The sequence below is a fragment of the Ovis aries genome, chromosome 23 (assembly GCF_016772045.2).
Source record: "Ovis aries strain OAR_USU_Benz2616 breed Rambouillet chromosome 23, ARS-UI_Ramb_v3.0, whole genome shotgun sequence".
NCBI classification, from domain to species: domain Eukaryota; kingdom Metazoa; phylum Chordata; class Mammalia; order Artiodactyla; family Bovidae; genus Ovis; species Ovis aries.
This window is the reverse complement of record NC_056076.1, coordinates 32578490-32595291: the sequence shown is the minus strand read 5'-3', so window position 1 is coordinate 32595291 and position 16802 is coordinate 32578490. Positions and strand designations below refer to the sequence as shown.

General features: G+C 41.7%; 1 protein-coding gene across 1 annotated transcript; it reads left to right on the top strand.

Moving 5' to 3' along the window:
• Window positions 1–1283: 1283 nt before the first annotated feature.
• On the top strand, window positions 1284–15510 carry HRH4 (histamine receptor H4). The gene is made up of 3 exons (XM_004020464.5): window positions 1284–1617; window positions 9997–10160; window positions 14558–15510. Exons 1-3 carry the CDS (start codon window positions 1365–1367, stop codon window positions 15356–15358), a joined length of 1218 nt encoding a protein of 405 aa, XP_004020513.3. The 5' UTR covers window positions 1284–1364; the 3' UTR covers window positions 15359–15510.
• The last annotated feature ends 1292 nt before the right edge of the window (window positions 15511–16802 follow it).

The window sequence follows — 16802 nt, the reverse complement described above, 5'->3', positions numbered from 1 at the left end:
GGCTTCTCCTTTGCCCTTGGAAATGGGATATCTTTTTTTGGTGGATCCAACATTCTACTGTCGATGGTTGTTCAGAGCTTAGTTGCAATTTTGGAGATTTCACAGGAGAAGATGGGTTCACATCCTTCTACTCTACCATCCTGTTTTTTAAAAATTGTATCTGTATATATCTGTTTAAAAATATGGAATACAGCTAGAATAACCGCTTTAATGTCTTTGCATTTGTGTCAGTTATGGGTTTCAGTGATTGATTTTTCTCTGCATTATGGGTGTTATTGCCTGCTTGTTGGCATGTTTGATTATTCTTAATTGGATTTCAGATGGTATAAATTTTACCTTGTTGGGGACTGGATATTTTTATGTTCTACAAATACTCTTGAGCTACAGTTAAGTCACTTGGAACTAGTTTGATCCTCTAAGGTTTTGCTTTTAAGATTTGTGAGGCAGGATTCTAGCAGTATTCAGTAAGGGGCTACCTATTTCTGACTACTGAGGGAAGACCTTTCTAAATATGTAATATTACTCAATGCCTCATGAATTGAGATTTTGTGTCTAACTGGTGGGAACAAAGTTTGTAACTGGCTCCCTGTGACTCCTGGGTATTTTTAATCTTTTTGAGTGGCTCCTCTTCCTGTCTGAGGACGTTTCCTCACACTCTGTGCTGGTCAGTGTCCTGGTGAATGCTTGAGGAGGGCCCTCTTCAGCTCCCCAGCTCAGAGTTCTGTCAGGCACTGCCCAACTCTCAGCTTACCCTCCCTATCTCAGGGAATTTGCTGGGCTTCCCCTGGGTACCCTTCTCTGCTCCGTGCCCTGGAAGAATTCTCAAGACAGTGAGCTGGGGCAACTGCGGGGCTCTCCTCATTTTCTCCTCTTCTCTCAGGGATCAATATTCTTCATTTCCTGATGTCCAGTGCCTCAAAAACTACAGTTTCATAAATTTTGTCCATTTTTTTTCACTGTTTCAGCTGCGATGGTGAATTCAGCCCCTGATATTATATCTTGGTCAGAAGGGGACATTTAACTGGATCTGTATCTTCTCATCTGAGCCCAATTTCTTACCTATAGAGTGTATCAATTATATTTCATATAATATTGTTCTATTAATGGGAAATAGATGAGTTACATCAAAATGTTTAAGATAAAACCTTTCACTGTCTTTGGAAACACTTCTTCAGTGTCAGTTAAGAGGAAACTGTTACCACAAGTTTGCTTTTATCAAGAATCAGGAAGTACTATGAGATCAGCATTAGACTTTTTTAAAATGTTGTTATGTGTAGGAGACTATATCTTTTAGGTATTCGACTGGAGAAGACACTTGTCAGAATTGTCTGGCTGGCTTAGTTCGCTGTAGTAAGTTTGATGTCATGTCTACTCATGGCGCAAATTCTTCTCATGTGATGCCATTTGCTAATGACACAAATTCTTCTGATGTGAGGACAGCTAGTAATGACATAAATTCTTTTTCAAACATTGCTTTAGCATTTTTAATGAGCTTACTAGCTTTTGCTATAATGCTAGGAAATGCTGTGGTCATTTTAGCTTTTGTGGTGGACAAAAATCTTAGACATCGAAGTAATTACTTTTTCCTTAACTTGGCCATTTCGGACTTCTTTGTTGGTAAGTTACATATATTTATTTAAGATAATCTTTCTCGATTATAATTTATTTCTAAAAACATAAAATGAGCTTTTATTATTTCAAAGGACTGTATAAAATTGGGTACTATTAGAAATAAAAAGTTTAAGGATTTAAATTCAGGGGAGGCTGTATGGTACTATATGGGAATGATATATATATGTAAATAAGGTTTGTAGGGGAATTTTCCTCTAAAAAGAGTGTCTTTTTATGGAATAAAAATAAGTCCAGTATTGCTTTAATCTAAGAGTTATTTTTGTTTCTGGAGCTATTTTCCTTGCATGTTTAGGTTTATAAGTATTCCTTTTTAAGTAAGCATAGTTTCTTTAATATCACAGTGTTAGAGTTATAGGAAATGATGCATATACTGGTAATTGGGACAATCAGAAAATAGGATGTTCAGGTCAAATAGTATAGCTGATATTATTTTATGATATGATATATCATAGCATGTTGTAAAGTACACCCAACACTAACCTACTTTGCATATGATATGCTATCATAGTGTTAAATAACTATAAGATCATAGAAATCAAAGTAATCATTCTTTGAAAATGTGCACTTCATAATTTCTTACTGCCTGATGATCATTTTCCACAATCCTTATAATAGTGAGTAAATAGTGAAAGTCACTCAGTTGTGTCTGACTTTTTGTGACCCCATGGACTGTACAGTCCATGGAATTCTCCAGGCCAGATTACTAGAGTGGGTAGCCTTTCCCTTCTCCAGGGGATCTTTCCAACCCAGGGATTGAACCCAGGCCTCCCACATTGCAGGTGAATTCTTAACAAGCTGAGCCACCAGGGAAGTGCATATCCTTGTAATAATAAGTAAATATGCAGAAGTGTCTACTGCTGATATTGTTTTATAGGACCTCTTAATTTGTTATTGTGTATAGCTACATAAACACTTACAATTATGTTAAAATGGAGCAAGACTAACAGAACACTTAAGTTTAGTGCCTAGAACATAGTGATTGCTCAACTTGTGTTAGTCTTTTCACTCTTGATCTCTCTGTAGACAAATGTCAACTCAAACCAAGTTCACAAATGTTAGTAGAGTACCTACCATGTATAAGTACTGTTAAGTACCAAGTGCAAATAGATGATGAGGAGATATAGACAGGACTAGGTTAATCTGTTTCTTTAATAAGCCTTCAAAATAGTACAGTAGATAAGAGAAGTTCAGAAATGACTAACAGGACAAATTGATATGAGAACCTACAAAGACCTACGAAGTGTTATAGGCATTCAGAGGTGGGTGGCAGGGAGCGGTTGGTGGGTGGCAAGGGGAACACATTTTGTTAGAGGATGCTGCCGCTACTGCTGCTAAGTTGCTTCAGTCGTGTCCGACTCTGTGCGACCCCATAGACGGCAGCCCACCAGGCTCTCCCATCCCTGGGATTCTCCTGGCAAGAATACTGGAGTGGGTTGCCATTTCCTTCTCCAATGCATGAAAGTGAAAATTGAAAGTGAAGTCGCTCAGTCGTGTCCGACTCCTAGCGACCCCATGGACTGCAGCCCACTAGGCTCCTCCCTCCATGGGATTTTCCAGGCAAGAGTACTGGAGTGGGGTGCCATTGCCTTTGTTAGAGAATAGTGGCCTCCAAAATGAATGTTAGGGGATGGGAATAATTTCCATAGGCAGAGATGGGGAGGGCAGAGAATTCCAAGAATCAACAGCGATATGCTGATAGAAAATCATTGCATATAGCTTTCTAAGTGTAAGCTCCAGGCTGGCTTGTGTGCAAATGGGCTATATGAGAACAGCAAAGGGTGAAGATGGAATAGTTGGAATCTATACAATGAAGGCCTTTGAATACTAGTGTGAGTCTGGATTGGAGCTTATTCAGAAGGCAATGTGACATTTAACTGAGTAACTGGGTTGAAGCTTCACATTAGAGGCATCAGAAGAGATGTAGGAGGTGGGAGAAGCTGGAGCAGGGGGTGGCTTGGTTTCTGAGAATCTTGCAGTGACCCTGGCAGAAATCAGCAGTGAGGCTCTGAGCAAGGGTCAGTTCAGTCACTTAGTCAGTCCAACTCTTTGCAGCCCCATGGACTGCAGCATGTCAGGCTTTTCTGTCCATCACCAACTCCTGGAGCTTGCTCAAACACATGTATATTGAGTCAGTGATGCCATCCAACCATTTCATCCTCTGTTGTCCCCTTCTCCTCCTGCCTTCAGTCTTTCTCAGCATCAGGGTCTTTTCCCAGGAGTCAGTTCTTGCCATCAGGTGGCCAAAGTATTGGAGTTTCAGCATCAGTCCTTCCAATGAATATTCAGGACTGATTTCCTTTAGGATTGACTGGTTGGGTCTCCTTGCAGTCCAAGGGACTCTCAAGAGTCTTCTCCAACACTGCAGTTCAAAAGCATCAATTCTTCGGCACTCAGTTTTCTTTATAGTCCAACTCTCACATCCATACATGACTGCTGGAAAAACCATAGCCTTGACTAGACAGAAATGTGTTGGCAAGGTAATGACTCTGCTTTAAGTAAAAAGCAGAGACATTACTTTGCCAACGAGGGTAAGAGTGGAAATAAGTTTAGGAGGCGAGATGCAATGGGGGTGGGGTTGTCAGGCAGGAGAAAGACGTGTTAAAGACCCAGTTCTGGAGACGAGAGAAGTATGACATTCCTCAGAGAAATAGGGAGCATTTGGGAAAGCAGTTTATGCTTCTGATATTGCAATGATAAAAGTTTTGGAGGGAATCTCTAGTTGGAAACATTGACTTAGGAATCCAGGTATAGAAATGACAGGATCACAGAAAAAAGTGGAGAACGAATATAGAAGCATTAAAAACATGCAGCAGTCTCATTTTTCTCCTCAGTTCTGCCCCTCCAGGTAACCAACACCAACAACTTGATACAGATCCTTCCACATCACTCTCTTTGCTCACATGTGCAAGGGTGTGTGCTCAGTTGCTCAGTCACGTCCGACTCTTTGTGACCCCATGGACTGTAGCCTGCTAGACTCCTCTGTTCCATGGGATTTTTCCAGGCAAGAATACTGGAATGGGTTTCCATTTTCTTCTCCAGGGGTTCTTCCTGACCTAGGGATTGAACCCAAATCTCCTACATTGACAGGCGGGTTCTTCACTGCTGAGCCACCAGGGAAGCCCTTTATGCTCACATAAACAGATAAAGTGAAAGTGAAGTCAGTCGTGTCTGACCCTTTGTGACCCCATAGACTGTAGCCTACCAGGCATCTCCGTCCATGGGATTTTCCAGGCAAAAGTACAGGAGTGGGTTGCCATTTCCTTCTCCAGGGGATCTTCCCGACCCAGGGATCAAACCCGGGTCTCCTGCATTGTAGGCAGATGCTTTACCCTCTGAGCCACAAGGGAAGCCTGCACAGATAAATACACGAGTATATTTATATGAACAGAGAATATTCTATTATAAATATATGTATCCCCCTCCTTCTTCACAGAGCTGTACAACTTTTAGATGATACTCAACATTTAAAATGGATGATGTATTTTGACTATTCCAAAGGAAGGACGGACTTGTATACCTCATGGTCAGAAGGGATGGGGTAAAAATATATCCAAGGGAGAAAGACTGAGGCCTGAAGCTTTTGAATGAAGATGGTTCTAGACAAGAACAGAGTGCCTCTGTATAAGGCCCAGGGTCAGCATCATGGCAGGCCTACCATTGTGGTCTTGAGCATCACAATCTGTGGTTCCTCTTTGAGAAATGTCCCTGCAGATGTGATGACTCAGCAGTCCTGGCGGTCCTCCTCTATCGTCAGGTGGATGGGAAAAGAAATGGCTTTGCTCCTGATGACAGCAGCTGGACACAGGCCAGAATCTCTCTTAATCAGCTGGTCTCATCCTTCACATTTTCCCTGCCCCCTGCCAGCTCCATCCAGAGGTCCACTGATCTAATGCAGTAGTCACCATGACAACACAGGGCTTGGCAGCGTCTTCGAGAGCATTTTGTAACTAGATCTGAGTTTTGTGTTAATGCTGTTCCTTCTCCTTTGCCATGCTCGGAAGTGTGTCTTTTTAGCTCTGAGCCTATAGGACCTCACGGTGGTGGTGGTGGGCCAAGATGGGCCTTATGAGAGATTTTCTGTAGCTGTAAGATAGCAGTTCTTAATATTTAGGGTCATGAGATCCAGAGCTCCACATCCATGTGGTGATGCCAGTGCAGGTTAGAGCATCATGTGCTCCAAATGGTGGGCTTTCTGGCTGAATGTCCTCTTTATCACAGGTTTTTGAACTGGACTCCTATAGAAGTAATTTCTTAAAATTTTTGCCACCTGAGCAGCTTCCTAGGCTGAATTTAGTTGAAAAGGAAAGGTTTATTGAGGAATCTATGAGTGAGTGAGTGAAGTCGCTCCGTCGTGACCGACTCTTTGCAACCCCATAGACTGTAGCCTACTAGGCTCCTCTGTCCATGGGACTTTCCAGGCAATAGTACTGGAGTGGACTGCCATTTCCTTCTCCAGGGGATCTTCCCAACCCAGGGCTTGAACCTGGGTCTCCCACATTGTAGACAGATGCTTTACCATCTGAGCCACTAAATTATCACATGACCAATGCTTCCATCTATGGGTACCTTTTTCATATCTACATTTGTGTGGGTATGTATGGGCTACAAAGCACATGATGGGTGATCCAGACAGGATCTTCAAGGCAAAAGGTTATTGTTGATGACAGAGTCTGAACCACATTTTCAGGATGGCAAAGTCTATCTTTAGTATAACTCAGAAGTATTGTGGGTTCAGTTCCAGACTGCTGCAATAAAGCAAAAATCAAAATAAGAGTCACATGAATTTTTTGGTTTCTCAGTGCATGTAAAAGGTATAGCTGCAGTCTACTAAGCGTGCAATAACATTATGTCTAAAAAAATAATGTCCACACCTTAATTCAAAAATATTCTGTGGTAAAAAATGCTAACCATTTTCCAAGCCTTAACACAGTCATAATCTTTTTGCTCATGGGAAGGTCTTGCCTTGATGTTGATGGATGCTGACTGATCAGGGTGGTGGGTGCTAAAAGCTGGGGTGCCTGTGGCAATTTCCTAAAATGAGACAACACTGAAATTTGCCATATTCGTTGGCTCTTCCTTTCCCTTGAATACTTACAGGTCATTCTAGGCTTATTAATCGGCTTAATTGCAATGTTGTTATGTCTCATGGAATAGGGAAACCTGAGGAGACAAGGAAATGGCAGGCTGGTGAGGCAGTCAGAACACACACATTTATGAAGCTCACTGAATTATTTGGGCAAAGTTCATGGAGCTCCAAAACAATTAAAACAGTAATGTCAAAGATCACCACAACAAACATAATAATAAAAAAATAAAAATATTGTGAGAAGTAGCAAATGTGACACAGAGACGCAAAAGAAGCGAAGGCTATTGGAAGAAATACCGCTGCCCGACTCTGCTCGATGCAGGGTTGCCATGACCCTTCCATTCATAATAAATGCAGTATCCGTGAAGTGCAACAAAGCGAAGTGTAACAGAGTGAAGTGTGCTGGTGCCTTGAGGCCTCAGGTCCGGACTCTTCTCTTTCCCTCTGTGTTAGTCAGCTTGGGTTGCCCCAACAGAACCACCACAGTCTGAGTAACTTTATAGCAGTTCACTCTCTCAGAGCTCAGGAGGCTAGGACATCCCAGGTGCCAGCTGATTTGGTGCCTGGTGAGGGCTCTCCTCCTGGCCTGTAGATGGCTGCCATCTTGCTTCATCCTCATCTGGCCTTGAGAGACAGTGAGCGAGTGAGCTTCCTGGTGTTTCTTCCTCTAAGAACACTAAGCCTGTTGGATTAGGGCTCTACCCTTACAACCTAATTTAACTTTAATTACCCCCTTATAGGCCCTATCACTCTGGGGATTCGGGCTTCAGCATGTGAATTTTGGGGGAGGGTGACACAAACGTTCAGTCCATAGCACCCTCAATACAATCACTGTTATCCACACACTGCTCTGTTGGTCCAAAGAATTCACTAGGGCTTTCAGCTTCCCCTCTACCTTTTGACTGTCATCTTCTCATGGAAGATGCAGTTTTGTTTTTTTTTTTTTAACTTTATTTTTAATTGGAGGATAATTGCTTTACAATACTGTGTTGGAGACCCAGGTTTGATCCCTGGGTCGAGAAGATCCTCTGGAGAAGGAAATGGCAACCCACTCCAGTACCCTTGCCTGGAAAATCCCATGGACAGTGGAGTGTGGTAGGCTACAATCCATGGGGTCACAAAGAGTCAGACATGACCGAGTGACTTCACTTTCACTTTTCTGCCATATATCAATATGAATCAGTCATAGCTATATATATGTCCCCTCCTCTTGAATCTCCCTTCCACTTTCCACAAGATGTAGCTTCTTAACTGGCTTCAGAAAGAAGGGGCTATACAGGATTGACAGCAATTTTTAATGAAAATAGACTTCCCCATTTTCATCTACTCATTCATCCGATACTGATTTATTTTGAACCAGGCACCCTTTTAGGTGCTGGGGATATATCAGGGAAAATACAGTAAAAAAAAAAAAAAAAATCCCTGCCCTCATGGTGCTTGTACTTTTTCGGGGAACATGGGTGGGGAGACAGACAATAAACAATATAAATAAATAAATAAAATTACATGACATTTTAGAGGGTGATCATTTGCTACTGAGAAAAACATAGTGGGGAGGAAGTATGTTGGAGGTAGAGGTTACAGTGTTAACTTCAGGGGTGGGGCTCTCTGAGGAAGATTCACTTGAGTAAACAGAAGGAGCCTTGAGTAAACAGCAGGGAAGTGTGCTGCATGTCAGGATACCCACGCAAGGATCTGAGGGTGTGGGTGTGGGTGTGGTGTATTTGAGGTCAGATAGGGTGAAGAGATATCACTGTCAACAAAGGTCCATACAGTCAAAGCTCTGTTGTTTCCAATAGCCATGTACGGATGTGAGAGTCGGACCATGAACCGAGTGCGAAAGAATTGATGCTTTTGAATTGTCGTGTTGGGAAGACTTTTGAGAGTCTCTGGGACTGCAAGAAGATCAAACAACTCAATACTAAAGAAAATCAACCCTGAATATTCACTGGAAGGGCGGATGCTGAAGCCGAAGCTCCAATACTTTGGCCATCTGATGTGAAGAGCCAACTCTTTGAAAAGACTGTGATGCTGGGGAAGATGGAAGGCCAAAGGAGAAGGGGGCAGCAGAGGATGAGACAGCTAGATAGCATCACTGACTCAATGGACATGAATTTAAGCAAACTCTGGGAGACAGTGGAGGACACAGGAGCCTGAGTTGCTGCAGTTCATGGGGTTGCAAAGAGTCAGACATGACTTAGTGACTGAACAACAACAAGGGTGAAGAGGAGTGAGCCAGGAGTGGAGGAATAGCAGAGGGTTTTTTCTCTCACACTGTCCCTACCTCTTGCCTGGAAAATCCCATGGATGAAGGAGCCTGGTGGGCTGCAGTCCATGGGGTTGTGAAGAGTCAAACATGACGGAGCAACTTCACTTTCACTTTCATGCACTGAAGAAGGAAATGGCAACCCATTCCAGTGTTCTTGCCTGGAGAATCCCAGGGACAGGAGCCTGGTGGGCTGTGCATCTATGGGGTCACACAGAGTCGGACACGACTGACGTGACTTAGCAGCAATCCCTACCTTACAGAGTTTCTATGACAGTTAGATGAGATGATATACGTAATGCACACAGGACAGTGTCTGGCATATGGCAATTGTACAATACCTATTAGCTGTTATTAATTTATTTGAGTTAAATGTGTGCGCCATTAGTCAGTTCTAGATGTTGTGAAAAATACGAAGACCGACTTCCAACATGGTCCCAATCTTAACACGTGACAATGTTATAAAGTAGGATGTGTCTGTATACGAGAGAGGGAGAGATGACTGAGGTGCCAGGAGAGGGCAGGTGACAAAGGGTCACTTCTACCTAGGAAGTTCCAATAAAGATGATAAGAAAGATATCATTTTCTTTTACACTAAGTGAAGAATGAGAAGGAGTTAAATAGACTTCTCTGTAGAAGAGAGATCTTCAAGGAAGAAGAACGTTCTTGGCAAAAGCAAAAAGATGTGGCAATGTGAGATGTGTTTAGGGGAAGGGCGGTCCATCCTGTCTGGGTTGGATCATGAACACAAAACATGTTGGGACCTGAACTTAATTTGGAAAGTAATAAGGAGCCATTGAAGGTATGATGTTTGTGACAGCTATTTTTAAAATGACATTTAAAGAACATGTAAGAGATCAGTACTGAATTTGTTGATGAAATACCATGAATTTCTAAATTATAATCAAGCAGGTCTGGTCATTTCAGATAGTTCATTGTGTCGTGTTTGCGTCTCTTTGTATTCATTGATACGTGCTATATTTTTTAACCTTCATTTTTTCCCCCCATGCAGGTGTGATCTCCATTCCTTTATTCATCCCTCACAAGCTCTTCAGCTGGAAGTTTGAAAATAACATTTGTGTCTTTTGGCTCACTACTGACTATCTTTTGTGTACAGCATCTGTGTATAACATCGTACTCATCAGCTTTGATCGATACCAGTCAGTCTCAAATGCTGTAAGTCAAAACATTAATTTATCCTGCTTAGAAGATTAGATATTTGTAAATTTTATAAATTTTGGGTCCCTAAGCAAGAATTTTTGTCTGTTTGTTTAATTGACCAACCTTAGAGAAGCCTGATTACCCTTTTGTTGGCACTAAATTCTCACTGGCTGTTAGTGAACACTTTCTGTGTGTTTGGTTAAGTCACTCCCCTGTGTCCAATGAGAATCGGAAAATGTCCAACAGAATCCAAGGCAAGTTGTAAGAAGTGGTAAACTGAGTCTGTAGTAGGTTGGATATGCATGAGTCTCACAGTAGGTTTATCTGTTCAACTCCTTAGAAAACTTGAGACCTAAATGTGTTCTTCACGATTGAACTTGGTGGGCAGGTAGAAAGACTCCCAGACTTCTGCGTTTCATGAGGAAATTAAGTTTGAATGACCAAAGGAAAAAACAGTGTACAGGGAAGCCACAGGCTATACCAGTGAACTAACCAGTGCCAGTTTAGGACCCAGGCCAAGCAAGTCTGAACTAACCAAGATCTGGAATAGTCTCATCAATTAGTTCATGACAGTTCTTAAGCAAGCTAAATTTATCAGCAACAAGGGAGAGAATAAGATTGATGTTAGGAAGGATGAAGGATGGGAGGAGGCCACAGAAATAATGGGACAGTGATCTGAAGAGTTTGAGGCCTTGATGGGAAACTTCCTTCACTCCCGAGTCCCAGGGACCTAAATGTATAGGGAATGATTTTGTGACAGGGATTTTGTTAAGGACTAGAATACAGCACTGAATCTGCAGTCTTTTTTTTTTTTTTTGAGGAACATAACAGTCTAATGTGGAAATGGATCCATAAACAAAGGGACTAAGTGTGGTGCTGGAGGCATTGAGAGGCTAGGGACAGCTCTGTCCTGGGAGAGCTGTGCATCTTGGAGGCAGACAGGACTGGGAGGGCGCATTGGATAAGGATAGGATAAAATACCATTACAAAGAGATTCCAAAATGCTGAGACTCAGACTATAAGGCAGAAGTTAATTTCTCTCTCATAGAACAGTTCAGGAAGATTAGAAGGCTCTGCTCCAGCAGCTCACCCAAGGACCCAGGCTCTGTACTCTCTAGAGCAGGCACTTATGACCTCTGTTGCAATTGCTCAAATAAAACTTTATCATCCAAATAGTTGGTGGGCCACACGTGCTCCATGATCAGTGGTTTGCTGACCCCCATCCTAAGTCATTAACCTCCTTGGCATGCTCAAAGTCAAGTTGTTGTCATTTCAGGCTTCAGAAAAGAAGAGCAGAAGGCAGAAGTCCAGGGCAAAGGATTTTCTTTTAACCAAGTAGTGCAGAATCACACAATCATTTCCACTCACCTTTCACTGGTGAAATGTAGCCACATGGCCTTACCTTATTGTAAGGGAAGCCAGGAAGTGTGTTCTCTAGCTGAGCTGCCATATGGCAAGGAAGAAGAGAATGGGATGTGGTGGGACAGCCAGACACTTGACATTGAGTACTGCACTGGCACCAGAGTCCACTGCAGTTTGTACTGGATGAACTCTGGAGAGAGTACAGATCAGTTTGGATTAGCAATCCAGAAGCGTATGATCTATTTTTCAAACTGCAGGCAGTAACTCATTATTGAGTCACGAAGTCAGTTCAGTGGCCTGGTACATCACTTTTTCTTAGAATGAAAAAACACGAAAACAAGTAGAACAGAACTTACAAATTAGAGTAAATCAGAGTACCCTGTGTATAATAAAGGTAAGAACTGTTTTATGAATACTTCTGTCAGTATCCTTAAGGGTTTAAAATGCATTTCTTACTTGAGGTTACAGTCAAAATGTTTGAAAAGCAGTGCTCCAGTTAATTATCTTTACCATTTGTACTTTAAACATTTCCTTTCCTTCTGTGTCTTTTTTTAAATCTCAACTGAGTGTTCCTAGTTAGTGTTCACTGGGACATTTCTTCATTGCAGGCTCAAGCTCTTGAGTGAACCTCAGGTTTGTGTAAAGGAAAGGGGCGGCTTTCCCAGTTAGAAAAAAGGCTTAGACATTATAGAGAGTTGAGGAGTGATGCCCAGAGAGAAAAATGGATGGGTTTATTTCTTGGTCTTGCCCTGAGAAATTCCCTGACAATGCAGGCTGTAAACTTGGTGAGGGCCAGGTCAGCTGGACCCGGGTCCCTAGCACACGGCAGAGACAAGTGTAACAGGTGCTAGAGGCAGCGGTGTGTGAATGCTCATGGGGGTGAGCAGGCAGCACCAGCACCTCTGTTGGCTGAGTTCCAGCACAGCTGTAGGAAGCCAGAAGGAAACCTTCAAAGACCACAGGAGCTCGTAGGAAGTGATCATGGGGAACAGAGCCCTTGCTGTAGCTAAAAGTTGAGAAGACAGCGTAACAGGTCAGGGTAACAGGAGGGGCTTGAGAAATGGAAATCTGACAATAACCGAGGAAAGGAAGGTTCAATGCAAATGGCCATGCCTGACAAGCACTTAGAATGGCCCTGCAATCCCATCTCATTATTAACACCAGCATGTTCCAGGGGCTGCTCTGCCTCACAAAAGAAACCTGACTGACAGAATGCTTGGATGTCTTATGGAAGTGGGGAAGGAGGCAGGGTAAGAGGAGACATCCTGAATAATAGACATATTGTGTAAAAGGTGAGAAGCGGGCCACGGATGAATTTCAGGGAGGCGTGGGCCTGGATTCAAGCAATTTTGAACTGTCATCTGTCTAACATGCTACCCAGAGATGAGGGAAGAGACTGGCATCATCATCTCAATTCCCTTGGATGTCTGTTATTCCATTTGACCTTATACATAACAGAAAAGAGATCACTTTCCAGCGTATTGTACCATATCATTACAAAGGCTGAACAAAGCAATTAAAAAACTAAATGCAGCTTTATGACCATCTGGGTATTGTTACTATCTTCATAATCATTAGACTTAAGTGCAAGTATTAATTAGTGGTATGAGAAGCAGAAGGCAAAAAGATGTACTGTACATGGGAGCTTGTGGTTAGCACCATATACATTTTAGGTTAGCCTCAGAAATACCAGTAATTTGGAAAAAGGGTAAAAAAAAGGGGGGAAAAAACAATTCTAAAAAAGTAACTTAAAAAATTTAAACAAACCTCCTTTTACCTCTAGCCCGTTGGTGAGCCCTCCTCAGCACATACAAGCCATTAAAGAAAGACAGTGCTTAGCACTGTTATACCCTTTTAATAAAAATGAGAACATACTTCAGGACAAGACTTAAAAACTCAGAGAAAATGGTACTTGAAAGATGGTGAAAAGGGAAGTGTGTTCCCACGTCATGGGTAAATCATTTCCTTTCCCTTGAGTATAAGCAGAGAAACATGGAATATGGCTGGAAGAAATCTTACTGATCTGAAAGGGGTTTGGAGAGATTGTCTGCTCCAAGTCCCCTTGGAAAAGTCTTGGGTCACATGGTTACCCCTAATACAGGTAGTTGGCATCTTAGATTTCTTATAGAAGATATTCTTTAAGATTTTAGAATCTATCAAAGGTCCTGGGATCTGAGAGCAATCCTCCCCCACAGAATCTCATCTTTCCTGATAGAAGCCTGTCCCTGTGCTCAAGTGGGCTTAGAGTATTCTTCACTCCTAAAAAAGACCGTGGCACTCACCACAGCCACATCTCCCCAAGTGGCTGGCCACCATTGCTTCAGTACCATTTTTGCTGGGTGGATACGTTTGTAGAAATAAATGCTAGGTTTTGCTCGTAACACTGTAGTCTCTTCCTACAGCTGATTTAACTCTCTTTCTTTTTGTGCATCATCTTGTGGGAGGAATGTAAGAGTTCTGTCCTTTTTGACCCCACCTGGAAGGCTCAGCATAAACTGCAGGATAGGTTCTGTCTTTCAAACTTTTTTTACTGTGATTTCAGTGATAAATGCATTTTACACTGTGATTTGGTATGCACATTTCTCTCTCTCTTATGTATATCTATTAATGTTTTCCCAAAGCAAGAGTTTCATCAAACAATACATAGCCTTATGATGTGTGAGGCATTCTGACATTGATTATCCCAATTTGTTAAAAATGCTGCTCACGACCCAGCTGGCAGGTTAAAAGCACTGTGAACGTGTTCACTCAAGTTTCAGTTAACAGTTCAGATTAGTGTCTGTGGACTAGGAAAAATTGTGTTCTTCTTTTAGATATTAACCTTGACATTTTCCGTAGTGTCAGATGTTTAACCTTAAACTGTAAGAAAGCCTACATCTAGGCCCAGGGTTCACCAAAACCAAACCCTCTGCCCCGGCCCAATCACATTACCCAGATTCAGTGACCAGCTCCACTGTGCACATCACGGAAACTCCAGAGGGCTGACGGTATGCTTTGTGCAATCAACATGTGCTCATTGTATTAAAAATAATTTATTTGGTTTCTTTTAGGTGTCTTACAGAGCTCAACATACTGGGACCTTGAAGACTGTGACTCTGATGGTGGCCGTCTGGGTGGCGGCCTTCTTAGTGCATGGGCCAATACTAGTTTCAGAGACTAGGAAGGAATTGGGGGCGGATTGCAAACCTGAATTCCTTGAAAAATGGCATATCCTTGCCCTCACGTTACTCTTCGAATTCGTGATCCCAGTCTTGCTAGTGGCTTATTTCAACATGTATATTTACTGGAGCCTATGGAAGCGCAGTCATCTCAGTAGGGGGCTTTCTGGATTCATTTCTGCCCCTTCCAGTAGCAGTGGACGCTCATTCAGGAATGGACTGTTTTCGAGGCCATCTCTTTCCAACCTGGAGGAATCAGCAGCATCCCTTCGTTCTGAGAAGTCAGGAAGAAAGAGCAGCCTCTTGTCTTCCTTAAGACCCCAGATGAATAGTTTAACCGCTTCCAAAACGAGCTCTCTCTCCCATTCAGATTCCCTAGCTCTTCACCAAAGGGAACATCTTGAGCTGCGCAGAGGCAAGAAACTAGCCAAGTCACTGGCCATTCTCTTGGGTGTTTTTGCTGTTTGCTGGGCTCCCTACTCTCTGTTCACAATTATTCGTTCATGTCATGGCACACACTCAGATCTCTCAAACGCTGTGTACGAGTTCACATTTTGGCTTCAGTGGTTCAATTCCTTTGTCAATCCTTTTTTGTATCCCTTGTGTCACAAGAGTTTTCAGAAGGCCTTCTTGAAATTATTTCGGGTGAAAAAGCAGTCCATACTATCACATAATCGGTCAACATCTTCTTGAAGATAATCGTTTTGCTTATGTAAATTTCAGTCTTGCTCTCACTTAAATGAGTCTGGCTTTCATTGTGCCCTTTCCACTCTACTGAAAAAGTCCATAAAAATGTAACACTTGAAACACTGAACAAACAAATAAAAAACCCCTGGAACCTATAAGTCAGTGGAAAATTATTCTGGTGAATAACAACATTATTAGAAACTGACAAGAATATTTCTGTAAACTCAGAGCCACAAAAGCACTATATTTTTCTTAGTCATCACCTCTTCTTTGTCTTTTAGATCTTAAGATAACTTTGATTGTGAAATTCAAAAATTTTGGTTTTCTTTCTAGATGTTCAGTGTTGCCACAGTCTTAAGTGAATTTCCATTTTCATTTTACAGTGATGAAAACTCATCACGTTTTAAGATCATTCTCTAAAGCATACAAAAGGAAAACGAGCTCTTTAGCCCTTTTTCCTGGGGGTGGGTAACGCTGTTATGGTCACTGGGCAGGAGAATTAGGGTTTGAGTGAGGGTGAGGAGGTGAGGATGCTCAGATGAAAGAGCAGAGGGCATGTATACTTCCAGACTCTGCATTCCTGATCCGAGAAAAGAAGAAAGTGTGGGATGATGGGGGAAAGAGGAGGTCACTGCAGCTCTTGAAGGTTCTCAATGAAGTAATCTTGGAGTCCCTGGCAATCATAGGATGACAGGGTGAGGGATAGGTAATGGGTTGAAAGGATGGCTTTCCCGTTTCCTTCCTGCCCCCTTGTCCTAACTTGCACATCAGCTAAAACTTCTCCATGAGAAAATATGAAAGAATGAGAAAGGCTAAGAGATGCAAAAGGACTATAAGATTAAACCTGATGTATCTGGTATAACATTCACAGAACTAGTATGTGTCAATAATTATGAATCAAATATATTTCTGTCTTTGATCTTTTAACTCATGTGCTCAATATTTTATATTGTAGTGCTCAGAGTGATTCCTTCACTATGCAGTTAATGTAGGTTATACCTAACTGATGAGTTGCATTTTATTAGTCTCGTGACATTTTGGTCTTTTTGTCATTATTAATTTTTTAGAGTATTCTTTACCTGTCTTTGTCATAACATTTCATTGTGATTTCATAGTTAATCTCTTCAGTAAGATTTTACCAGTATTTCTATAATTTCTTACAATTCTTATAATACAGATTAGTCATTTTCATATCTTAGATCTTTTAAACTTTTGATTCATCTAAAACACTAAAATATTAAAATCTTTGAGGTGTATCATAAATGCTGAGAAATGCACATGGTTTTTTATATACACTTACACATTAACATTAGTTTCAAAATAGGAAATATGTTCGATATTCAATCATAATTGAAAAATTTGAGAAATAAACCCTCATAAACACACAAGTTTTTACAATGCTGTAGCTTGTTAGTTTTAACATTTATAAATCAGTACTTGTGGATTTCAT

Excerpts from the sequence above, each read along its gene's own strand:
- HRH4 (XM_004020464.5), top strand. The coding sequence starts at position 1,365 with ATGTCTACTCATGGCGCAAATTCTTCTCATGTGATGCCATTTGCTAAT. Across the intron at positions 1,618-9,996 it reads CATTTCGGACTTCTTTGTTG|GTGTGATCTCCATTCCTTTA; the intron begins GTAAGTTACATA and ends CCCCCCATGCAG. Across the intron at positions 10,161-14,557 it reads ACCAGTCAGTCTCAAATGCT|GTGTCTTACAGAGCTCAACA; the intron begins GTAAGTCAAAAC and ends GGTTTCTTTTAG.